This window comes from Meles meles, chromosome 1, assembly GCF_922984935.1.
Source record: "Meles meles chromosome 1, mMelMel3.1 paternal haplotype, whole genome shotgun sequence".
NCBI lineage: Eukaryota > Metazoa > Chordata > Mammalia > Carnivora > Mustelidae > Meles > Meles meles.
In genome coordinates this window covers 144,394,829-144,422,814 of record NC_060066.1, presented here as the reverse complement: position 1 = coordinate 144,422,814, position 27,986 = coordinate 144,394,829, and the positions used below count along the sequence as shown (strand labels likewise).

General features: G+C 36.5%; 1 protein-coding gene across 1 annotated transcript in view; it reads right to left on the bottom strand.

The window, feature by feature from the left end:
• Window positions 1-27,986, bottom strand: part of ZNHIT6 (zinc finger HIT-type containing 6) — a 62,426-nt gene that overhangs the window by 31,006 nt on the left and 3,434 nt on the right. Inside the window, exon 5 of the mRNA XM_046005542.1 lies at window positions 18,722-18,825. Coding sequence (XP_045861498.1) covers window positions 18,722-18,825 — 104 coding nt within the window. The remainder of the gene's footprint in view (window positions 1-18,721; window positions 18,826-27,986) is intronic.

The window sequence follows — 27,986 nt, the reverse complement described above, 5'->3', positions numbered from 1 at the left end:
TTACTTCAAAGTTATCATATTCTAAATATCCTATGCCTTGCTTTTCATTTATATTATCCTTTAGATTTTAATACATACAGATTAGTTCATTAACTTAAACTGTTTTATAGTATTTTGTTTTGTGAAAAATGCCAAAATCTATTTATCCATTCTCTACTGATAGATATTATGATTGCTCCCACTTTTTTATCATTTGTTTTACCATATTAAATTACAGTAAAGAAAAAAATAAAAGATTATCCTTAGGGATGGGTCTATCATTTACCTCTACTGGTAGAAAAAATTAGAAGTTAGCTTCATTGAAAAACTGCCTGTATTTTTTACCTCTATGGTAGTGTAAAAATCATTTGCAAACAGTAGTTCAGAATACAAAATTTTTTTTTTTTTAAAGATTTTATTTATTTATTTGACAGATAGAGATCACAAGTAGGGAGAGAGGCAGGCAGAGAGAGAGAGAGAGGAGGAAGCAGGCTCCCTGCCAAGCAGAGAGCCTGATGCGGGGCTCGATCCCAGGACACTGGGATCATGACCTGAGCTGAAGGCAGAGGCTTTAACCCACTGAGCCACCCAGGCGCCCCCAGAATACAAAATTTAAGTGAAAGAATGGACATAGGAGGTTGAAGGGTACTGTATAAAGATTCCTGAAATGGGGGTGCCTGGGTGGCTCAGTGGATTAAGCCGCTGCCTTCGGCTCAGGTCATGATCTCGGGGTCCTGAGATTGAGCCCCGCGTTGGGCTCTCTGCTCCGCAGGGAGCCTGCTTCCTCCTCTCTCTCTGCCTACTTGTGATCTCTCTCTGTCAAATAAATAAAAAAATAAAAAAATCTTAAAAAAAAAAAAAAAAAAGATTCCTGAAATGGCTGAGTTAATTTATCTCTGAAGTAGTTGCCAGTTCTTTAGTGTTCCTGAAACTGATGTAGTTCTGCCATGGGCAATGAAATCTAAATCTCACAAGAATTGGGGTTTTTTAAAGTTAAATTTTTAATTTTAATTCTAGTGTAGTTAACATACAGTGTTCTATCAGTGCTCATCATGATAAGCACTATCATCTGTTTCACCCTCCCCCACCTCCCCTCTGATGAGCATCAGTTTGTTCCTCAAAGAATTAAGTTCATTTCCCACTTTTCATAATTATATATAGTGTTACATGTCCCAATTATAAAAATACACATACACCAAAATCACAACATTATTTTTGAGGGGGACTGTGAGTAATTTTGTTTTTTGTTTGCATCAGTGAATTTTCTAGAACACACTGTAAAGGGAAATGGAACACTTTAGTGAGTATCTTTATGCATGCACACACACACACACGTTTTTGTATTTTGGACTATTCTGTAAAGATGATGGATTCTAAGGAGCAGAATCACTAGACTAGAACAGGGTTTCCTAACCTAGGCAGTGCTGACATTTTGGACCACATACCCCTTTGTTATGGTGGTGGTGGTGGTGGTGGTGGAGATGGGAAGACAGGGGAGACAATTCCCCCTGCAGGATGTTTAGCAGCATCCCTCAAGACGCCACTAGCAACACCCACTCCTCGAGTTTGACAATCAAAGATGCCTCCAATTATTACAGATGTCCTTTGGGAGGCAGAATCACCACTTACTGAGAACCACCAGGATAGAGCTTAAAACATTCACTATTACTCCTACTATATCAAGACTACTATCCCCTAATTTCAACAAAATGCCTTCAACTATAATAATGTCACTGTGTCCTTGCATAATTACCAAATTCTCATGAACAGAAATACTGTAAACAAATATTCTAGGTAACTTACGTACCTCAAGGCACGATGTCTAGAGTTTGATAAAAGACTAATGAAGTACAGTGGCAATTGTTAAACCTAATGTCCCCTTCTGGACCACCTGACAAAGTAAGAGAACAGTGACCTCTCTCTGAGTCCCATTAAACTAAAAAACTATGCAAAGCAAAGCTTTTTCTCCTGCCCCATCTATCATGCATTCTTAATGAGGGCAGCATCACCCCAAAGGGGGGTAAAGTTTGTTCCTGGGAGTGCTGAAAAAAAAAATCTCAAATATTACCATGGCATGTGGGCTTCGAAAGGGCCACTGTACATAAACAAGATTAATAAGTACACAGTATATCTATGGTATCAAATATCATGGAGTAGCAATTAGATGGAAAATGTCTAAAAGGGCTCCTTCGGAGGCAATAATAATAATAAAAAAGGTTGAGAAACATTTATACGTATTAAAAGAGGAAAATAAATATTATACTTGATTTTAATAAGGTAATACAGGGCACTTACTTAACAGCTAATGCTTACTAGAAACTGTTAAGGCTCATTCTCTCCCACAGTTTTAGTATGTGAACGATGACACAAATTTACAGGGGATGCAAATCCTATACCATGCCTGTAATTATTCTTCTGACTCCATGACTTAATATCGCTAATTTTCATATCTGGAGTGCTACCACAATTCCAAGGAAGAAGGGCAGAAAACAAAGGCACCAGATCCTTTTAAATTGCACTGATCTGTTGATACAGTAAGATTTTCAAGTTCATTTATAACCAAAGAAATGTAAACAGAAATGAAATAGTTTTACCTGTCAGATTTACAAAGATGTCGTTAAAATTAGAAATACTAGGGAAGAGTGGTAAAATGGTTGATAGAAATATAAATTGGTGTAAGCTTCTGGCAGTTTAGTTTCATAAAAGCTATAAATAAATATTCTTAATAAAAAAATACACATATTTTTGCCTCAACAGTTTTATTCCCAGGAATTTATTCCAAGGAAATAATTGGACAAGTAATGACATATGTTCATGTCTGCTGTTTCACTCTAGAAAAAAATCAAAAACAATCTAAATGGATATCATCAGAGAACTGATTAAATAAATTATAGCAGGTCTACATAATGAATGAAAAGATGAGGCAGAACTATATGCACTGAGGTAGAAAAATGCATGTGTTGAATGAGGGCATGTATGTTTAAAATATATATCCATAAATGCGTTTACAAGTATGAAGGACATGCCCCAAACTTTTAACTATGGTTATTTCTTGCCATAATGAAAGGACTTAATTCTTACTTTATACATCACTATTAAATTTCTGACATAATGATTTGCTAATTTTTATAATCAGCAAAATAAAAAATGTTTCCATGGGAAAGTAGAGGATGATTGTCCTAGAAAGGACAGGACTAATTTGACCATTCTTTTTAAACCTAAAAATATTCCTTAGTGGAAGTGTTCTTTTAAGAGGTTTCCTTTTTATCTCAGAGATTATTACCCTACTAGAACTAGGGTTACTCATCTAATCATTTTGACAGCTTCAAAGCTATCCTCCTCAAGAAATATGTCACAGCTAAGAGTTACATATGAAGACTGAATTCTTGGTACTAAGATTTCTAATATAAAATTTAAATGAGCTTGAGTATTTTTGTTCTTAAAAAAAAAATTACCAATTTTCATTCCACTCTCTCACTGACTAATCAGTATTTACTCAAAGAACACTCCAAAGGGCTCCCTAAGCATTAAGCATGCGAACAAAGGGGACGAGGCCACAGAAAGCTTCTGTTTAGGGCTTAAATCAACCACCAATCCTGGGCACTGTGTTTCCCTTCCATATGTCTATGAGAGAAATACAGAGTTTCCATATGGAAGCACCTTGTTCTTCATGGATGCTGTACAGAGGAAGAATACTCAACATACTGTATGGACCAGAGGTAGGAGAAGGCAAAGGTTAAGTGGACTCTGGGCTTAAGTCCTACTCTTAACAATTTGTAACTTGATGTGATCTTGAGCAAGAGATAAATCTCTGTGACTCAGGTTTCTCAGAGTAAAGTGGGGAATAACAATAGTATTTATATCATAGGATGAAATGAGTAAATATATGTTGAGAGCTCAGAATATACAAAAAATGTTACTCTTTTTGCCACTGTTGTAATTCTACATTCAATTCAGTGTTCTGAGTTACGAAGCTTAGTACAGAAATATTCACAGGTCCTTTGAGAATATTTTGCCACGAGTTCCTAACCAAATTCCACTTACCTTGAATTTAGTGTTTAGTGGCTAGAGATGAAACTGAACATTTGGATTCATATTAGATTGTTAAAAGCCCTGAATGTTCTGCTAAACCCTATGGATTTTATTTTGTGGTTAATGCACCAACAACAAAGCTTTTTAAAAAATGAAATGAAGGGCTTGGAGGGAGAATCATCATCCTACTACTTAACTCTCCTAGTAAATATTTCTATAGTATATTCTACAGTATATTCAAGACATTAACTTTCCAGTCCTTATTTATAATTATTAAGGGAAATGTCTCTCACTACTTTTGAGAAGCACAATAATAGGTCATGTCAGTTCGAATACATCTAAAATTTTTACTTTTGATTTTTAAATATAAGTGACTCCATGGGAGTAAGCTAAAGCTAGAATTTCCACATGTCTAATCTTCAGAATACTGTATCACTAATTAAATTAGTAAAGTCCATAGCTGATTAAACCTACCAGCAGAACCTTTTACCAGAGTACTAGCAAGGACCAATAGTAATAACAATAGTTTATTAAGTGCTTTTAAGATGTCTGACATTGTTCTAAAGGTTTTAACCTGTATTACTTCATTTAATTCTTTTAACTCTGAGACGAATGCCATTATTTCATTTTACAGATGAGAACCCTAAGACAGAGAAAAGTCTCTCAAGGTCATTATACAAAAACAGTACAATAACTCCAGAGTCTATGCTCTAGTCAACTATACCATTATGAACTTATCAGAACTGCAAGTTCAATAACAAAGCATGTATTTTTATGTACTGTTAATCTAAATGCAGTATAGTACAATAACTCCAGAGTCTATGCTCTAAACAACTATACCATTTTGAACTTATCAGAACTGCAAGTTCAATAACAAACCATGTATTTTTACATACTATTAATTTAAATGTAGCTCAGTTATATTTTATATATTTGCCTTCATATTTTGAAATCATTTATAACAGTTATAGTTTAACTGCCTCCTTGGCAGTCTCTTACCACCATCCTCGTTCCTAATCTATAATCATACTTTGAGGAATGGAACCCATTCCCTACCTCTAGGGATATGCACTTAATTGGTTGGCTTAAGAAAATCACAACCCGGGGCGCCTGGGTGGCTCAGTGGGTTAAGCCTCTGCCTTCAGCTCAGGTCATGATCCAGGGATCCTGGGATCGGGTCCCGCATCGGGCTCTCTGCTCAGCAGGGGGCCTGCTTCCCCTCTCTCTCTGCTCTGCCTCTCTGTCTGCTTGTGATCTCTCTCTCTGTCAAATAAATAAAATCTTAAAAAAAAAAAAAAAAAAAAGAAAATCACAACCCTAGATTTTCCTTGACACAATGGCTCAGGATCAGGACTGGGCAGATGACCTAGGTGGTCTTATTGTGGTGAATTTCAGGCTTCCTGTTCAGTAACGCTGGGAGAGAAGCACTCCTGGATCTTTACTGCAACTCAAACTGTTACCAGGGCACCCTATGAGCATGAGGATTGAGCTGACACCACTGAAGATACAAAGGAGAACCAGCAAAAAACTGGGTTATTGATGATGTAATTGAGTCATTTTATCTATTAACTCTGAAGTCCATTCTACCTTTGGGCATTCAGTTATGATGGCCAATAATATACCCTTTTAAAACTCAAACCGGTTTGAATTGGGTATTTTATTTCAAGCAACACCAAGCATCCTGATATAAGAAATTGAAGTTTTCTTCTTTATAGGTTTCATCTTTCATTTTTCATTTTGAAGCAGGAGAAAAGGAAGATAGACTAATCTGTAAATTGTCAATTCTTATGAAATTTGGAAGCAGCACATTCTACCTGAAGGAATTTTAGGAAAAAACCATTTTGTTCCACCATCAGTTATAAAACTTTATCTGAATTTTTTTTTTTTAAAGATTTTATTTATTTATTTGACAGAGATCACAAGCAGGCAGAGAGAGAGAGAGGAGGAGGAAGCAGGCTCCCTGATGAGGAGAGAGCCCGATGCGGGGCTCGATCCCAGGACCCTGGGAACATGACCTGAGCTGAAGGCAGAGGCTTTAACCCACTGAGCCACCCAGGCGCCCCACTTTATCTGAATTTAAAGCAGAAAGAAAATCTACCAAATTTTGAAACCCTTCGAGGGAAAAACAAATGTGTAAAATATTTACATAATCCTTCACTCGCAGACATTTTATCTTTTAGAATACATTTCAAGAGCAAATTTTAAAGTCTCAAGAATAAATATAACTATTCCTCATAAAAATAATCCATCTATTTTATTAGGATTGGTACCATAATAAGTGTTTTTGGAAGAGTGAATACAAAGGATCTGTGTAGTTACTTAGCATGGATTAAAATTATTGGAATTGGGGAGAATAAAAACTATAATTTTATATGTCTCACATCATTATGAAAATACTTTGAAAAGTTCCAGTTATATATTACATTTTGCTCTTTTAAAAATTAGTTTCACCACTACACAATAATAATAGGAAACAGGTTAAGTATGTGGTACTGGCTTTAGTAGACAGTATATTAAGAAAATGGATATAGCAGGTGAAGACTGAAATGAAAAAGTCCATCTTGCTTCAAATAACTGATAAATACTTGAGCACTTAATAAAGTAATTCTCAACTGGGAGTTGTACCAACCTGGGCGGTGGGGACATTTGGAAATGGCTCGGCAGTTCTGACTGTTCCAAGACTAGGAAGCACTTCAGGCATTTTAGTGGGCAGAGAACAGAAATGCTAACCTAACTGTAATGCATGGGAAAGTCCCACACAACAAAAAAAACAGTCCTGTTCAAAATGCCAATAGAGCCCCTACTAACAAACACTAGAATGCAGAAAGGAGAGCACATGTATATGCATACCAAAAACTGAATACCAGCACTAAATGCAGCATGTGTTTCGTATTAACTGTGGAGAAAATATGTACTATAGGAACTGCAGCAAAAAGAAGTAACGGAGAAGATGAGCTATTGTGTCTTCACAGATGGTTAGAAAATAATGGATGAGGAAAACATTCTAGGATTAAGCATGGTGACCAGCCTGGGTATATTTGCTTGACTTTATTAGGAAATCAGGTGGGGATAGACTATTTAGTATGGATCCCTCATATCAAAAGGGACATTTTCTGCTCAAAGTATGACTATCTAAACTCCCTGACATGGCATATAAAGTCCTGCAAAGCCCAGCCCAAGTGGGGCTCTCTCCAACCTCATCTCCTACCACTTACCAACTCCCAACCTAGTTTCTAGACACACCAAACCACATACAGTGTCTTACCTTTACTGCTTTATCCTGTTGCATCTGATAGCCTCCCACAAGACCAGCCTCAAACCTAGACTTAGCTTCTTGATTTTTGAGCAGGTGACTGTCACAATAAAAACACATTTTATAAAGATGCGTCAGACAGCCATGTGGCAAGTGACTGAAGTAAGGAGACACTGAGGTAGGGTGGGCACTCAAAAGCTCCTCAGTAATCCAGGGTGAGACAACGTGGGCTCGCATGGGATAATGCAGCTGATAAATGCTATGGTGAAGTTAGGGGAAAGGACAGATGCCAGAGGCATATCATGAAGTAGGAGACCTGGGGACTGCGGAAGGACTTCCTTAACTGAACCTGGGTGGGGACTCCAAGAAGACCAAGGGTGTTTTCCATTTCCATGAATGCTGGCTAATTGCTATTATGGAAAAGTACCACCTCTGTGATGCCATGTCACAGAAACTTCCTCACCACTGCCTACACGGCCCTGGTAAGGAAATGCCTGTTTGGGGAATCATTAAGTTTCTACTTTTTCACACTGTTTTTTCTAAATCCCTGCTGTTGCTCTGAAATCCTTCCACCAAACTAGATCACTGCAAAATCCACTTGTCCCTCTATTACCACAACTGCTAAACCCATCATTTCCTTTCCCTTTGCTCTTTTCTCAAGTCAGTTTGCAGTAAAGTATACTATTTATAGGTCATCATGCAAATAAAATACTGTGTTTTATGAAGTGTATCACCACATAACTGGTTAAGGAAAAAATGCTACTGACATTAATAAAGAGGTAGATGGGTCTATTACTGCAATATAATTAGAATGCTGTAATTTTATCCAAAGGAAACAAAGTAATTTTGCAAATCTGGGGAAAAAAAAAAAAGGTTACTTCTTTACAAGAGAGACATCTAGTGGCTAGCTTCTAAAACAGGACAGGAGCTCAATTATTAATTCACACTGTTGTTAAATAATGGGCACACTTCAACCATCTTCACAGACTTAGACTCTCTTAGACATTCTGTATTAGTACATTCAGACCTGTTCCATTCTTTTTCCATTGTAAATTACTGACAATTAATTACTGACAAAAAATTACTGACTACTGACAAATTATTTAGATTCATACTACTTTTGCTATTACAAACAACACTGCACTCAATATCCTTGTACATATTCCCTTTAAATGGTTGTATCTATCAAATAAATTTCTAGAAGTGGAATTGCTAAGTGAGCAAGTAATTATCATGTCTTCCTGATCCATCTCTTTTTCCCTACTGCCTTATCTTTGTACTGCGGCCACTGTTTATTTTAAACAAGACATTTTAGAAAAGATAATCTGAAAACCTTCTCAATAGTTTATTTCCTGGAGAAATAAACAGACTGGAGCTCATCGGTAAGATATCTTCCGGAACCAAAAGGGAGCAGGAACAAAGACCCTGGGGGAATGCTGAAACGACACCTGCTCTGGAAACCTTTGCCAATTTTGGTACCAAGAGGCTTATACACACTATGGGGTGAGAGGAGACATGATCTAGGACCCACATATTTTGGAGACCTCAAACTGGGATCACACCATAAAACTAGTGAAAATGTAAACCAGAAAAATCCTGACCACTAGCAAAGGAAATAACTAGGAAATACGTGGACCTCAGCTCGGGCTCTAGGAGAAAGGTAGAAAAGGTAGAGGGAAAGATCTCAATTGAAAATGTGAAACTGTAGTTTCCTCAAATTGGTTGGGATTCAAATTATTCCTACTAATACAGTCTGAGAAACTTAAGACTAAGAAATTAAAAAGGATCCTGAATTGGAGCCATGGAGTATCTTGGCATAAGCAAATGCATGCCACCTTCTATGTCAACTTGGGTTCACAGCTCTTTCTTAGAAGAAAAAAAACAAGAAAACCAACCACCATAACCAAACGTCAGCAGAAACAGCACACAGCAGTAACAGACTTCTAATACTGGAATTATTTAAACAGATAATAAATGTTCTAAATTATTAAACAAGGGGGAACTTAAACATGAGAAAAGAATACAGTTCGATCTAAAAGAGCAGATAGATTTGGGAAAGACACAGAACTTCTAGAAATGAAAAACAAAACTAAAACAAAAAACACTACATGAGCTAAAGACAGGATTAATTAGACACAGCTGAGGAGACAGTGACTTGGATGATGTAACTGAATAAATTACCCCAAAAGTAGCAAAAGCAAACAAATGAGATATTAAAATAATGCCTTAGAATTCCCAAAACTGTAATATGCGGAAAGCACAAATGCCAAGGAAGATAAATAAATTTTTTTAAAAATCACAGGAAGACCCATATCATACTGAAACTGCAGAACTCCAAAGACAAAAGTGAAGATCTGAAAAGCAAATGAAAGGGACAAAAAAGAGAGTGTTCTTAAAAGTGGCAAAAAAAAAAAAAAAAAAAAAAAGGCAAGACAGGAATAAGTAACTGAATGGAAGTATTAAAATAAAATATCAAGATATTTAATATTCAGCTAAACTATCATTCAAAAGTAAGGGTAAGCTATATGATCTCATATATGGAATTTTAAAACAGGCAAAACTCATCACCGGGACATCACAGGATGTCCCTGGTGAAGGAGAGGAGCTAACAAGGAAAGACCTTTCTGGGATGAAGGTAATATTCTATACATACTTATAGGAACAGTGTTACATAGACATAGGCATACCTAGGAGATAATCATGGGTTCAGTTTCAGACCACTGTAACGAAAGTAAATACTGCAACAAAGCCAGTGAAATGAATTTTTTGGTTTCCCAGTGCATAGTTATTTTTATATCATACTGCAGTCTGTTAAGTGTGCAGTATTATGTCTAGAAAAAGAAAAGTACATATCTTAAATAAAAAAAATACCTTATTGCTAAAAAAAAAAAGCGAACCATCATCTGAGATTTCAGTGAGTTGTCATCTTTTTGCTGGGGGAGGGCCTTGCCTCAGTATTGATGGCTGCTGACTAATCAGGGCAGCAATTTTAAAAGATAAGACAACAATCGAGTTTGCTGCATCGACTGACTCTTCCTTTCACAAATGATTTCTCTGTAGCAGATGATGCTGTTTGATAGCACTTCACCCACAGAACTGACCATACTGAGGTCAGTCCTCTCAAACTCTACCACTGTTTTATCAACTAAGTTTAACATTCTAAATCCTCTGTTGTCATTTCAACAATCTTCAGAGCACCTTCACCAGGAGCAGACTCTATCTCAAGATACCACTTTTTCCATTCATAAGAAATATCTCCTTACATGTGAAAGTTGTACTGAGATCACAGCCATTTAGCCACCTCTTTAGGCTCCACTTCTATCTAGTGCTCTTGCTGCTTCTACCACATCTGCAGTTACTGCTTCCACGATGTCTTAAAATCAACGTCCTTCATGAGGGCTGGAATTTCTTCTAAACATACCTGTCAATGCTGATATTTGGACTTTTCCCCATGAATCACAAATGTTCTTCATAGCAACTAGAATGGTGGGCCCCCTTCTGGAAGATTTTCAATGGATTCTGCCCGGGTCCATCAGAGGAACCACTATCTATGGCAGCTATAGACTTATGAATTGCATTTCTTAAATAGACTTGAAGGCCCAAGTGAACCCTGACCCATGGACTGCAGAATGGACGCTGTGTTAGCAGAAATGAAAACAACATTCATCTTATTGTCTAGCTTCATCAGAGTTCTTGGATGACTAGATGCATTGTCAGTGAGCAGCAATATTTTGAAAGCAATCTTTTTTTCTGAACAGTAGTTCTCACAGTGGGCGTAATTCATTAAACAATGTTATGAACAGATGTGCTGTTATCCAGGTTTTGTTGTTCCATTTATAGAGCATAAGCAGAGCAGATTTAGCATGCTAGGATTTTTGGAATGGTAAAGGAGACTTGGCTTCAACTTAAACGCACTGGCTGCATTAGTCCCTAATAAGATAGTCAGCCTCTCCCTGAAGCTTTTTTTTTTTTAAGATTTTATTTATTTATTTGACAGACAGAGACACAAGTAGTCAGAGAGGCAGGCAGAGAGAGAGAAAGGGAAGCAGGCTCCCTGCTGAGCAGAGAGCCTGATGCGGGGCTCGATCCCAGGACTCTGGGATCATGACCTGAGCTGAAGGCAGAGGCTTTAACCCACTGAGCCACCCAGGCGCCCCTTCCTGAAGTTTTGAAGCCAGGCACTGACCTCCTCCCTAGCTAGGAAAAGTCTAGACAGCATTTTCTTCCAATATAAGGCTGTTTTGTCTACACTGAAAATGTGTTGTGTAGTGTAACCACCTCTAATTATATTGGCTAGATCATCTGGGTAACTTGCTGAAGCTTCTACATCAGCACCTGCTACTTTACCTTGCACTTTTATGTTACGGGGAGGGCCATCTTCCTTAAACCTCATACACCAATCTCTGCTAGCTTCAGACTTTTCTTCTGCAGCATCCTCACCTCTCTCAGCCTCCACAGAACTGAAAAGATTCAGAGCCTTGATCTGGATTAGACTTTGGTTTACGGAAAGGTTGCCATTGGTCTATCTTCTATCCAGACCACTTAAACTTTCTTCGTATTAGCAACAGGCTGTTTTGCTTTCTTATCATTCCTGTGTTTACTGGAGTAGAATTCTAATTTCCTTTAAGAATTTTACCTTTGCATTCAGAACTTGGCTAGGTGTTTGGTACAACAGGCCTAGTTTTAGGCCTACCTTGGCTTTGATGTGCCTTCTTCACTAAGCTTAATCATTTCTAGCTTTTGTTTTAAAGTGAGAGACATGAGATTCTTTCTTACACTTGAACACTTAGGAGGTCACTATAGCATTATTAATTGGCCTAATTTCAATACTGTTGTACTTGGAATAAGAGGCATGAAGAGAGGGAGAAAGATGGGGAATAGTCAGTTGGTGGAACAGTCAGAATCCACACATTTATCAATTAAGTTCACTATCTCATATGGGTGCACTTCATGGCACCCTAAAACAATTACAATAGTGACATCAAAGATCACTGATCACAGATCACCATGATAAATAATAACAAAAAAGTCTGAAATATTGTGACAATTACCAAAATGTGACAGAGACATGAAGCAAGCAAATGTTGGAAAAATGGCACCAAAAGATTTGCTTGATGGGACTGTCATAAACCTTTGACTTATAAAAAACATAGTATCTGCAAAGCACAATAAAGTGAAGTGCAACAAAAAAAGGTATGCCTGTATATGCATTTGTCAAAACTCAACAACGGTACTCTTAAGATTTGAGTATTTCACTGCATGCAAATTTTACATCAATAGGAAAAGTGAGCTTCCTATCTTTCAGATAAATGTTTAAAAACTCTTAAAAAAAAACAACCAACAACAACTCTGGTTTTTCCTTCATTAAACATATCATGATATCATTTCATGACAACTCTTCCACATCTAGTTTGTCTCTGGGTACCTAGAATTCCACCTTGGGAAGATACCATCAATTTAACTCAGTCCCATAGTACTGAACACTTGAGTTGTTGCATTTTTTTATATTATTAAAAACAATGCCGGCATAGATATGTGTAATTCTGTAAAGTGTATGAATACATCTGTAGGCTAAATTACTTAAGCATGCATATATAACCTTTTGAAAAATATTACTAAACTGCCTTCTAAAATGACCACTAATGTATATTCTCAACCGTGGAAGAGCAAACTGGCCTGGCTAACCTATACCTTCATTAGATATTATCAACATATAGGTACAGGCCATGTATTTATATGTACATATCTTTCTATGATGTGTCATGACCATCTATTCACTGAGATTTAAGAGAATCACAGTCATACTGGTCAACAACCACTGCCATTAAGGATGCCTGATTTACAATAAACCTTATGCTTCTAAGGTATGTATTGCACCTGCTATGTAACTATACTGATAGTTCTACAGAGGTAACCCAGGCACAATGGAGCAGAGTCACACTTCACATGTATTTATGTGTGGTAATACCCACAAAGAATTCCTCACTCTGTTCAAAAATTACCATTGGAACGTTTAATTTTAAACAAGTTCAGTTTGAGTTTTTGACTATATTGTAACTCAAGCTGCTTAAACAAGCAAATCGACCAATTTAATATTGAGAGAGTTACAGCAATCATCTTCGTACACAGGATCAAAATCTCATGTGAACAACAGTAAAGTCCCCAAATATCAGAAATTTAAAGTTTTCTCAGTCACTTCTTTGCCAGCAATACCTGCCTGAGCCAGTTCACAATCATTATTTACCCATTATAATGTAAACATTTACAGGGTTCACTGGAGACATAGTATCCTTTGATTATGTAATGCTGCTTCAGACCTCTTAGAGGTGAACGTAATATAGTAAATTTACCATATCCCCAAGGATTTCAGATAAGAGAAGCATACCTTGAATTGTCATTGTATATAATTTGCTAAGTGCCAGGTACTACTTTAGGTATAACTTCATTTAATCCTCTCAACACAGTAAATTCAATCTTGCCTAAGGTCACCTAGTATGTACTTAATGGTAGAGGCAATATTCAAATTCAGGTTTATCTGAGTCAAAGCATTAATCGCTTTTGAAAATTGAAAAAAAGTACTGAGAATGAACCTCTTAAAAACAGAATATTGGGGCATGAGAAGTGAAAATAATCCTTTGAAAAGATTTAGTATCCCCCTCTTCCCTCCTTCCACCAATCATCTTAAATAACACATCGTCTAATAACACTAAATCATAAAATAACACTTAAAATTATTAAAACCTAGTCATTTTCATATGAATGGCTAAGAAAACAAAGGTATCCTAAAGAAGATACTTCTAAATTTTTAAAGATTTTATTTATTTATTTGACAGACTGAGATCATAAGTAGGCCGAGAGGCAGGCAGAGAGAGAGGAGGAAGCAGGCTCCCTACTGCGCAGAGAATCCCATGCATGGCTTGATCCCAGGACCCTGAGATCATGACCTCAGTCAAGGCAGAGGCTTAACCCACTGAGCCACTCAGGCGCCCCGATACTTCTAAATTTTTAAAATTTTGTTCCATTTTTTCCCTTACAAGTGAAGACAGGATCTTATATATTTATCTTGCTACTTATACACCACCTTTGAGCAACAGAAACTTTTCGCAATCCTGATTCTACTATACATTAACTTCAAGAAGTAGGTCTTCTGTATTAATCTAAATCACTGGTTCTCAAGTAGGGGTGATTCTGTCTCTCCCCTCTGCCCCCACTCCAGGAAACATCTGGTAATCTCTGGAGATATTTCCTGTTGCCACAGGAGAGGTGGGTGGGTAGAGGGTGGGTGGGTGGGGGTGTGTGTGTGTGTGTGTGTGTGTGTGTGTCTGTCTAGCATCTAGTGGGTAGAGGACAGGAATGCTACTAAACACCCTAAAATGCACACAATAGCGCCTCAAAACAAAGAATTCTCTGGGTCAAAAGGTCAGGAGGGCCAAGATGAGAAATCACGACCTAAATCACTGATGAAAATCCTGAACAAGAATGAACAAAATATTGGGACACACTAAGGAGATTTCCCAGCTGATTATCAATTAACTAACCAGCAATATTCTCAATATTCAGTATGGCTTTCACCCAACTGGGACCTCACCTTAATGTTTTATTCATATAACATCTAAATACAGACATTTTAAATTCAGTTAATAGCAAAACCATTTTCATTTAAAAATAATAATGGGCAATTTCACAACAAACAAATGGAAAATTTAGTTACATAGATTTTGAATTATTTTTATTATTATTATTTTTCACTGAACTGACCCCTAAAATGGTCCTATGAATGAAAGATCATCTTACCATATGGATTGGATTAAGTCAAGCTTTATACTCTGAAACATGTATTCAAATATTCCATATCTCAGTAGCAATTAAATAAAAAGCAAATAAAAAATGTCATTTCAACCTTCCAAGTTAGCAACATTTTTTTTAAAGAGAAAACTCAGTGGTAATGAGACATTTAAATGGATATTCTCAGATACTACAAATGGAAATGAAAACCGGTTTAGTTCCAGTTTATTATTATAAATCACAGTTTACAGATGAGGAAACTGAGGGAAAAAGAAGTTAGGTGGTTTAGCTTAGTATCACGTAGCTAGGAGGAGGCTGATTACAAATTTGAATATAAGTAGCCTAGTTCCAGTTTCTGCTCTTAACTATTCCATCTTACTATCTCTAGGTTGTAGAGACTTTTTACAACTATTTAAAATGCATCAAAAATGAATGTAAGGGGGCGCCTGGGTGGCTCAGTGGATTAAGCCGCTGCCTTCGGCTCAGGTTATGATCTCAGGGTCCTGGGATCAAGCCCCGCATCGGGCTCTCTGCTCCACAGGGAGCCTGCTTCCTCCTCTCTCGCTGCCTGCCTCTCTGCCTACTTGTGATCTCTCTCTGTCAAATAAATAAATAAAATCTTTAAAAAAAAAATGAATGTAAGACCAAATTGAAGGATAAAGAGACTAGTAAAAAATATTCCCTATGTATGGAACAGAGTAAGATGAACTAAAAACAGGCACATCCTAAAAAAAAAATTCAAGTAAGATGAGCTATAAACAGGTACATCTTAAAAAAATATTCAAGAGCTCACCCTTTCCAATAATCAGATGTAGTCTCTATTGTCTTTGATCCAGTAAGTCTACTTTCTAGGGACTGACTGTACAGAAAAAGCCATGTAAACACACAAAACAATTTTTCTTTTTTTTTTTTTAATATTTTTATTTATTTGACAGAGAGAAATCACAACTAGGCAGAGAGGCAGGCAGAGAGAGAGAGAGGAGGAAGCAGGCTCCCCGCAGAGCAGAGAGTCCGATGTGGGGCTCGATCCTAGGACCCTGGGATCATGACCTGAGCTGAAGGCAGAGGCTTTAACCCACTGAGCCACCCAGGCGCCCCACAAAACAATTTTTCAAGGAAGAATAATTTAATGTAATGTTTATCGCGGCATTATTGCTAACAATTAGAAACTAGAAAAACGCTAAATGTTCATGAATATGGAAATAATTAAATAAATTAAAACATAGTAGCCATTGGGGTGCCTGGATGGCTCAGTGGGTTAAAGCCTCTGCCTTCGGCTCAGGTCATGATCCCAGCGTCCTGGGATCGAGCCCCGCATGGCGCTCTCTGCTCAGTGGGGAGCCTGCTCTCTCCTCTCTCTCTGCCTGCCTCTCTGCCTACTTGAGATCTCTGTCTGTAAAATAAATAAATCTTAAAACATAGTAGCCATTGCTGGAATACACTACTTAGAAAAAAGGAAGATCTGCATTAACAAGAAAAGAGCTCCTAGCTGTAGAAAAAAGTAATTCTTTTAGTCATAAAAAATTAGCAATGTCTAACTTGAAAAGTCATGTAACTTTGTATATTCTTATGCATTTAATACCATGTTTTATTTTATTAATGGAAAAGTAGAAGAAAACACGGTTAGAAGGAAACATCAAGTGGTTATCAGTGGTCATCTCTACATAATGGAATTATAGGTGCTCTTTTTCCTTTAAACTTTTTAATGATGAGTATATATTATTTTTATAGTTGCTACATACACTGATTCCTTCCTACATTCCAGTTAGTGGTTAGGTAAATTATTACAATAAAGGTCACAACTTGGGGCACTTGGGTGGCTCAGTCAGTTAAGCATCTGCCTCTGGCTCAGGTCATGATCCCCCGGTCCTGGGATTGAGCCCCACACTGGGCTCCCTGATCAGTGGGGAGTCTGCTTCTCCCTCTCCCATTGCCCCTCCCCCTGATCGTATACTTTCTCTCCCTCTCTATCTCAAATACATAAAGTCTTAAAAAAAAAGGTCACAACTCTATATAATAACTATCATCATCTCCATTTTACAGATGTGAAAAAGCAAAGAAACTAACTCTAAATCCTATTTTGAATTACTGCTAATTCCCTCATGTGAAAACACTAAAAAATTTTAAGAAAACCAATTCCAAATAACTATAAATTCATGAGCAAAAGGAGTCCCATTTGCTACTTCAGAGATCTGAAAATAACCAACTATAAATTTGGGTTCTAAACCCAAGAAATACACTTAATATTTATTTTTGAAAAAAACAAAAACAGAAACAAAAACTTCCCACATATTTTCATGTTTCTAGAGACCCCATAATTTTACATTTGAGGGTATATGCTTTTAAGTACTAAGAACTAAGCTCTGATGACAATCAGAACGGCTTCCTTCATAACATAGGAATACATTTTGTATTTGAGAAGACATGAACCAGTTACCTTAAATTTCAAATACAGTATGTCAATTTCTAAATATGTCGGTTTGAAAATGCACACTGGAATTACCTCATATTTGATAAATGAAAAACATTACTTTATTTCTGGAAGCTACCCAGAAAAAAGGAAAACCACTTTTATAAATATTTGTCCTGAAACATATAAAATAAATGGATCTACAACTTCTAATATAACTTCTTTTGAAAAGGTGGAAAGTTTATCAGAATAATGGTAATTCTGATGGTTTTGCCTTTTCAGTTTATGAAGCAATACAACTGGGAGGGAATCTTAGTTTACCTACTACAACCCCCACATCATACAGATGAGGCCCAGAGAAAATAATCTGCTGAAGACCTTGCAGTTACTAAGAGGCTGAAGAAGGTAGAACCCACTCAAGATCTTTTACTTCTAAGTCCAGAATGCTGACATTTCAAAGTATTACCTAGGGGCGCCTGGGTGGCTCAGTGGGTTAAACCTCTGCCTTCAGCTCATGATCTCAGGGCCTTTGGACTGAGCCCCGCCTCGGACTCTCTGCCCTGTGCGGAGCCTGCTTCCCCTTTTCTCTCTGCTGCCTCTCTGACTACTGCTGATCTCTCTGTCAAATAACTTTAAAAAAAAAAAAAAATCTTAAAAAAAAAGAAAAAAGAAAGTATTACCTAATAATTTAGCAGGCTACTTACAGTATTGGGATCCTGTCTCCTCTGTACTAATGGGACCTTTTAGATCCAGCACTTACAGAAAGCAGCAGGCTAATCTCTATTGTATTTATCTGTACTCATAGATTTACTATAGAGTAAATGTTTTCCAAGTCCCTCTTTCCCAACATTGGCTTTCAAATAAATCTTACTGGAATCCCAAAGGAGTTCAATAGAAAAACGATAAAAAAAACTAAACTCCTCCAGTCAAAATTGTACAGGGGTCCTGCCTTATCATTTTGTCCTTGTAACCTCTAAAATACTTCCATGGTATCTTAGGTCTCAGATATATACACATACAGTTACACATATATACACACACATACCATAAGCCCAAATTTTTATTAGTCACATGACATAATATTGGTGTAAGTTTTTAAATGTTTAATTTTCAAATTTGTGCAATTATCTTGGCATAGACCAATAACAAAAAGCTACAGACTACATGTTAGGTAACAATGCTCTACAGCAAGCCAAACTTTTAAAGATGTTCCTGATCAAATCAGAATACTCAATATACTAAGAATGAAATTAGAAACTTACTTCTTATCAAAAAATGTTGAATTTTCTTTTCTCTTGGTGAAACCATTGGGTAGAAGCTTTAAGTTAATACCTTGTCTTCTGGCACGATTTTTCATAAAGTACATCTAATAACAAAAAATAAATAAATGGACAAATTAACTTTAAAATGCCTTAAATTTCAGAAGTGAGTAAAACAATGTTCAAAATATAACAGTTAAGATTTATTGGGTACATATGTTTCACAAACTGTACTAAACAGCAATAACTCATTTAATCCTCACAATATTATCAGACAGGTACTATTACTACCCCCAATCTAGGAACGAAAGTTGATGAGATGCCAACATTATATAGCTATTCCTGAGAGAAAGAGCCTGTATTCAAACTCAGGTATATCTAATTTTAGAGCCTGTGTTTTCAACCATACATTCTATGAGCCAGAAGGATTTAATGGGATTTTTAAAAATATAGGTCACTTGGCAATTCATAGGGGCTACCTATACAGTTCTTTTTCTTTTACTGAAGGGTTTATACCATCCATACTTGGCTCTATACATGCCTGCTTTGATTACCAGACAGGCAGTTTACTCAGGGGAGGTACTATGGCATTGCCTAGTACAAGGCCCAACTTAAAGTAGCCACCACTGTAGACTATACAAAATGGGGTATGTGAATAATCTGGCTCTGACATGTGTTACTCCACTGACTATCTGGGTTGGTTAAGCTGAACTAGTCAACTCCATAGAGTAGTGAAGAAAGTAATATCATCAACACTTCTTCCTTGACACTCAAATGGCAAAGTATAAATGCAAGTTTTTGGTTAAGTGAATGGGAATCTAGAATTTGCAATGCAAAGAGACAATTAAATCATAAGCCCAGGGAAAAGAAGAGTCAGTTATCATTTGTTAAGAAGAGAAATAATTTAAGAAATTATATCCAATTTTATAACTCATGTGACTTTGGTATCAGTAGTGGCAATGATTATAAGGATCAACCCTGCCACTGAAAACATGGAAGAATTACAGACAATGGGGAAAATAAATACATGTAATAAGATACATTTAAAAATCACCTTAGAAGCACTGAAAAGCTGAAAAAAAAAAAACCCCAGAAAAATACAAATACACAGGCCAATATTTAGTGAGAAGTGAAAACTCAAAGAGGTAAGCAAAGCAATGAAGCCACCTTTTAAAAAAATAAATTATTTTTATTAACATATAATGTATTATTTGCCCCAGGGGTATAGGTTTGTGAATTATCAGGCTTACACACTTCACAGCACTCATCATATCACATACCCTCCCCAATGTCCATAATCCAACCATCCTCTCCACAACCCCCCTCCTCCCAGAAACCCTCAGTTTGTTTTGTAAGATTAAGAGTCTCTTATGGTTTGTCTCCCTCCCAATCCCATCTTGTTTCAATTTTTTCCTTCCCTACCCCCCAAGCCCCCCACTCTGCCTCTCAAATTCCTCATATCAGGAAGATCATATGATAATTGTCTTTCTGACTGACTACTTCGCTCAGCATAATACCCTCTAGTTCCACTCATGTCATTGCAAATGGCAAGATTTCATTTCTTTTGATGGCTGCATAGTATTCCAGTGTGTGTGTGTGTGTGTGTGTGTGTGTGTGTGTGTATCCCACATCATCTTTATCCATTCATCTGTTGATGAACATCTAGGTTCTTTCCACAATTTGGCTATTGTGGACATTGCGGCTATAAACATTCAGGTGCACGTGCCCCTTTGGATCACTACATTTGTATCTTAAGGGTAAATACCCAGTAGTGCAACTGCCGGGTCGTAGGGTAGCTCCATTTTCAACTTTTTGAGGAACCTTCATGCTGTTTTCCAGAGTGGCTGCACCAGCTTGCATTCCCACCAACCTTATAGGAGCGTTCCTCTTTCTCCCCATCCTCTCCAACATCTTTTGTTTCCTGACTTAATTTTAGCTCTAAAGAACTTATCAAACTCAACACACAAAGACATCTGATCAAGAAATGAGCAGAGGACATGAACAGACATTTCTGCAAAGAAGATATCCAGGAGCGCCTGAGTGGCTCAGTGGGTTAAAGCCTCTGCCTTCGGCTTAGGTCATGATCCCAGGGTCCTGGGATCGAGCCCCGCATCGGGCTCTCTGCTCTGCAGTGAGCCTGCTTCCTCCTCTCTCTCTGCCTGCCTCTCTGCCTAGTTGTGATTTCTCTCTGTCAAATAAATAAAATATAAAAAAAAGGAAAAAAAAAAAAAAAAGAAGATATCCAGATGGCCAAAAGACATATGAAAAAGTGCTCCACATCACTCGGCATCAGGGAAATACAAATCCAAACCACAATGAGATACCATCTCACACCAGACAGAATGGCAATGAAGCCACGTTTGCAAATTCTAGCAAATATAGGCTTTCCCTTTCAACAGGCTTCTCCCTAAAAATGTCAGAGTTAAGACCCTGTAATCTTCAACCCTCCTCAAATGAATCTCAGTAACAGAATATGCCTAATAATAATAAGTTAAGGGTGAACCAGAGATAAACCCTATCCCCAGAGCATGCGAGGAAACTTATATTGGAATGACTGGAATAGAGGGGAAAAAGGAAAAACAATTCATTAGAAGCTGTGGCCATGGGCCAGTTCTTGCTAACACTTGAAATGATTGGCCTTGCTTATATAGTCAAGGGAATCCTAAACTTTCAACTTGGTTTAAGACAGATGCAGATTTGCAATATTCCCAGGTACCTGGCAGAATACAAGAAGGCCTGCATTCTACTCTTCAAAAAATTCTCAAAATTTAAGAAAAAAAAGCAGTACTCAATAAATAAAAAATAAAGAAGCATAAATAATGCAAAGGTCAGTGAGCAAGAACCAAAAGAGAAAAGAGGTAGCTGAGAATTCCCCATATATTCAGATACTAAAAGGATCATACACAGACTGTAGAATATCTCTGCAGAATTTAAAAACATTAGCAATTTAAAATATGAACAGTGAAGAGAAACTATAAAAACTGACTCAGCAGATATTTTTCAAAGAACCAAATAAAACTAGAATGTTTCCAGAATACATTACAGAGACAAAAAAGGTTTAAAAAATCAAAGACATTAAAGGGTAGGTAAGATATGGGGAGAGGACTTAAGTCACATTTAATGGTAGTTATAGAAAAGGTAAGGAATAAGGTAGATGTAATCTTTTAATAGAAATGTGCTGAAAATTTCCCAGAACTGACGGAAGATATGCCACAGATTCAAGAAATCTAACAATTATCAAGTTAAGATGAAAAGAAATTTGCATTTTTTGTATTATAGCACAAATACAGAATACCAAAGATAAAAAAATGCAACCAGATTAAAAGATTTCAAAGGCAGTTAAAAACTGCCTATAAAAACAGAAGCCATAAGACACTGGAACACTAATCCTAAACCAGAATTCCAGAGAAAAATCATTTCAAAGTGAAGAATGGCAAATAAATAGAAATTAAACAAACGAAAAACCCAAAAACCCGACAAAGGAACCCAAGAAGTGGCAAAGAGCAAATCCTCTAATTTTCTTCTCTAAAGGGAATTCTAAAGGATGTACTTGAAGCAGGAAAAAAGTTGTCTCTCAGATGTAAGATCTAAGATGATGAGAGAAGGAATAAAGAGCAAAGAAAGTGGGATATATAAACTCAAGGGGCGCCTGGGCGGCCCAGTGGGTTAAGTGTCTAACTGTGGCTCAGGTCATGATCTTGGGGTCCTGGGATGGAGCCCAGTATCTGGCTCTCACTCAACAGGGAGTCAGCTTCTTCCTCTCTCTCCGCTCATCCCTCTGCTTGTGCTCTCTCTCTCTCAAACAAGGTCAAAAGGAATTTAAGGTAATTGCTGGTAAAATCTGCCTGCTACTTATTTTTACAGATAAATTTTGTTGGGATGTCGCTCCACCCATTCGTTTATATACTGCTTGTGACTGCTTTCTTGATACAACAGCAGAGCTGGAGTATTTGTAACAGAAACCATATGGCCTGGAAAAAATATTGACTATTTGACCCTTTACAGGAAAGTTTGCCAACTCCTATTATAAGGTCTTCTGCATTGTTTAGGCACAGGGTTCAGGTACTACTTAACTTTAGATACTGACAAATTAAGCATGCATGTTGTGGAATCTAGCTTAACTAATGAAAGGATAGGAAAAGGGCCATAAGTTCTAAACTGATAAAGAGAAAAATTTAAATGACTGAAAACAACAATAGCAACAGTCCAAAAGACAAGAAGAAGAAAAAAAAACTGGTACAAATAGCAAAAGTAATGTGATACATTTAAAGTCAATTTTACAGGTGATTTTATTAAAATGTAAATGAACTTAATGATTTAGTTAAAAGTTACAGACTATCAAATGGAAGAAGAACTGGAAACCAACTATAACCAGAACATAAAGACACAGAAAGGCCTTAAGGGAAAAAACAGACCATACAAATACCAAGCAAGGAACTTTGTAAGTATTAGTCAAAGTACACAAAAAGCTAGAGACAAAGAGGGTTACCTTATAATGCCAAAGGATAAATACACCAGGAAAAAGTACTTCCTGAGGTATGCATTTAATAATTTAGTCGTAAAACATATAAAGCAAAACAAACTGAACCACAAGGGGAAACAAATCAAACAGGTCTGTTTATCTACTGGGAAATGTTAACATACTTCTTTTGAAAACTTAACAGATGAAACACGCAAAAAATAACAGTAATTATAAACAATTTGAACAACATAATTAATAAAACTGACCTATAAGGGGTATATAGAGTACTATATTCAGCAACTGCAGAATATTCTTTCTTTCAAGCAAACATTATAAAATTTGACCATAAACTGGGCCACAAACACAGGCACTAATGTATTTTAAAGGAATGACCTGAAAGAGTATGTTCTCTTAAAAAAAAAGAAAAAAAAAAGTGTGTTCTCTGACCACACTGTAAGTAAACTAAACATGAAAAAGATAGAACAAAAGTCAAGAGGACACATTAACAAAATAGAAAAAACATGTAATAGCAACTGATCTAAGGAAAAAAAGACACAAATAACCAATATCACAAACGAAATTACTACAGCTCCTACAGAGCTGTAAAGGAGAGGTTTATGAAGAACTTTATAGTTCTTAGGTCAAATGGACAAATTCTTAGAAATGTAATAGCTAGTAACACTAAATCAAGACACAGTAAACCCACAGAATCCCACAAACAGTAAAGACTATACCTCAGTGGCCCAAACTCTAAGTCCATACTGGTTCCTTAATAATTTTACCAAATTCCCAGGAGGAAGTAATTTCAACATTAGTGAATGCATCCAAGAATAAAATGGGAACACTGCCAAATAATTTCATGAAATTAGAATCATTTTGTTTTTTTTTTTTTTTTTTTGAAATTAGAATCATTTTGATATGGAAATCTGAGAACACTAAAAAGGAAATCTCACTCATGAAGAGAAATACAAAATGAGAGCATGGATAAGGTGAACACACACATATAATTCAAAGGAATTCTGCAGAGTATAAAAAGCATATGATATGATAATAGCACACCATGTAAGTTTAGCTTAAAATAGAAAACCGATTAAGATTATTCATATAGGGTGCCTGGGTGGCTCAGTGGGTTAAGGCTCTGCCTTTGGGTCGGGTCATGATCTGAGGGTCCTGGGATCGAGTCCTGCACCAGGCTCTCTGCTCAGCAGGTAGCCTGCTTCCCTCCTCCTCTCTCTGCCTGCCTCTCTGCCTACTTGTGATCTCTCTCTGTCAAATAAATAACAATTTTTTAAAAAAGATTACTCATACAGATTATAGATTGAGAACAAAAATAAAATAATCAAATACAGAAGAAGCATTTGATAAAATATAACCATTATTCATGTTAAAATCTGATAGCAAACTAGGACTAAAACCTCCATAATCTAGACGTCAAATTACACCTAGAAAAAATTTAAGAGCAAACATCATGATGCAATCTTGGAAGCTTTCCTCCTATAATTAGGGATTATAAAACAAAGATGTACAGAGGCATTAAGATAGCAGGCCTGATGGGCACCTGGGTGGCTCAGTGGGTTAAAGCCTCTACCTTTGGCTTAGGTCAGGATCCCAGGGTCCTGGCATTGAGCTCCGCATCAGGTTCTCTGCTCAGCAGGGGGCCTGCTTCCTCCTCTCTCTCTCTCTCTCTCTCTCTCTGCCTACTTGTGATCTCTGTCTGTCAAATAAATAAATAAATAGTTTTAAAAAAAGATAGTAGGCCTGAGACTGTTATCATTAGGTGGTTTTGCTTGCAAGGTTGTTCCCTGGCTGGTGCAAGGAAATCTGAATGATTGGTAAATGGTTCCCTATACTAACTTTTCGTAAAACAGTAAGTGTGGTTCACTGTGCCTTAATTGTTTATATAAACAACATGGTTTTATTTGCTTTCCTTCTGGGAGTCTGGAATTTGGCACCTGCTAGGCAGAGGGAAGGTGCTTCTGTGACCAGCCCCCAATAAAAACCTTGTGCAGTGAATTTCTAATGAGCTTGCCTAGCAGACTATACTTCACAAGCTTTATCACAACTCACTGACAGAGAAATTAATTGCATACTGTGTGACTCCAAACAGAGAGGATTCTGGGAAGCTTACAACTGGATTCCTTCAGACTTCAGACTCTGTTCCTTTTCTTTTCTCTAATTTTGCCCTATATTCTTTCACTGTAATAAGGTTTAGCCATGAGTACAACTGTATATTGAATCATGTGAATCCATCTAGCAAATCATATCCAGGGAAGGACTTCGGACTTACAACATAAATATTTACTATCATCATTAGTATTTGACAATAAATGGGAAGTCCTAGCTATTCCAATAAGAAAAAGAGAACAGGACAGAAAGATAAAAACAAATTGGGACGAATTATTTATAGAGAAAATCTCAAGGAATCTATAGAAAAGGCACAAGTATAAATTTTAATTCTATAAAATGCAAAATTACAATCCCATAAAATAACAACAAAAATATCACTCCTAAACACCAACAAAGAGATTAAAAAAAAAAATACTACTTTAAAAAGCATGAAAAAATAAAGTGCCTAGTAACAAACCTTTTTTTTTTTTCTAATTTATCTATTAAATTTATTTATTTGAGAGAGACAGGGGAAAGAGAGCAGAGGGAGAAGGAGAAGCAGATTCCCTGCTGAGCACAGAGCCTGATGTGGGGCTAGATCCCAGGATCCCGAGATCATGACCTAAGCCAAAATCAAGAGTCAGACACTTAACCAACTGAGCCACCCAGGTGCCTCTAAAATGCCTAGGAATAAATCTAACAAAAAGTGTGTAAGAGCTCTATAGAGAAAATTAGAGAGATATTAAATATATTAAATAAATGCAGAGATTTCAAGATTTAATGCTGTAAAGAAGTCCAATCACCCAAGTTACTCTGTAAAATAAATGCAACCCCAATTAAAATTCTCGGGTGGGGAAAGAGGAATGTAGAATAGGTGATTCATCATATCTGTATAGAATTACAAAGAATCATAACCAAAGCTAGAGTATAGCAATACTCCAGAAAATGAACAAAGTCAGAGAAACTATTCTGTGAGATAGTGAGTTGCAGTAAAAAACTACAGTTGAGAGTGTAGTATTGGCATGGACAGACAACTAGGCCAACAGAATAGAAAAGATAGGCCAAATACTGATCCCAAAAGATGGCAGTCCTGCAGAGCAGTAGGAAAGGATAAACTTCTCAATAAATGGTACTAAGAAACTGGATCATCCATACAGAAAATTAAATGGGATCTCCACTTCACATGATACACAAAAGTGGATTCCAGGTCCTTTACATACATAAATCTGAGATGCAACACTATAAAACTTTTAGAAAATAACTATGGGAGAACAGCTTCATAACTTCAAAGTGGGCAAGAGTTTCTTTATAAACATATAAAACTACTAACTATAAAGGAAACATGATAAATTTGACTATATTGAGGTTAAGAACATCTGTTCATCAAAGATATTATAGAGTGAAAAACAAGCCACAGAATGGAAGAATGTATCTATAATACATACAACCAACTACCAACAGGCATCCAAGAAATACAAGGAATTCTTACAAACCAGTAAGAAAAAGAAAGCTGACCAATAAAAAATGAGCAAGAGACTTGACCAGGTATTCAACAAAATGAAATCCAAATGGCCAATAATATATTTGAAAGATGCTCAATCTCATTAGAAATTAGAGAACTGCAAATTAAAAACCCTGATAAAATTACATAGCCATCAAATTGACAAAAACTTTACAACTCTGATCAAATCAAGTACTGGAGAGGATGTGACAGCAAGTACACACAATATTGATAAGTCTAAACTGGTATAACCACTTTAGAAAATGTTTTGGTTACATCTAGTAAAATTAAAGATGTGCATACCCCACAAGAGAGTAATTCCATTCCCAGGTATAAACCCTAGAAAAAAACATGTACATACACAAATCACAATTCATAAACGGAAGTGCTCATTGCAATACCTTTAAGGTTTTTGTTGTTGTTGTTATTACAGAATACCTGGAGTCCATGTTATAATAGAAAATTCAGAGTCCATCAACAGAATGGATAAATTAATGATGATATAGTCCTAAACTAGAAAACTATTCAGAAGACTGGATGAAGGAACAGCACAAGGCAGTGGCAGATAATTTTTGAGAAGTTAGTCATGTTCTAATTCTGGGTGGTAGTTACATGATGTTCACTTTAAAATTACTCATTAAAAGTATATTTGTATTTTATGCTTTTTAAATATGTATGCAATTCTTTATGATAAAAACAAAAAAATTAAAAATTTATCTTTTAAGCAGAATTTTAATTATGCTTAATTAAACTTGAGAAAAACATGCTGATGCATGATCATTTTTCTTTTGGATATGTGAAATGTCAAGTCTGTACCAGTAACAACAATAAAATAAGGTGTTTTGTAAGTGCCAAAATGCTGCAACTCCAAAATTAAAATGGTCTTTGAAAAAGGAACATAATTCTATGGCATGATTTAATAACACTATTAAGTAATTTCTAGAATAGCAGTTGCAAAGCTTTAATTTGCATACTTAGCTTAAGGAATGCAAAAGGGATGAAAGAGTATGAAAATGAGGTGTATCAGAAGAGCAAGCCCTGTTAGTTCTCCCTTCAAAATCACAATCTAAACACTTCCCAATAATTTAGCAGCATTATTCAAGTCACCATCATTTTTCACCTGAACAGCAAAAGCTTTGTAACTAGACTCCCTGCTTTCATTCTTCCACTCTTGCCCCTGAAGCTCATTTTTCAGACAG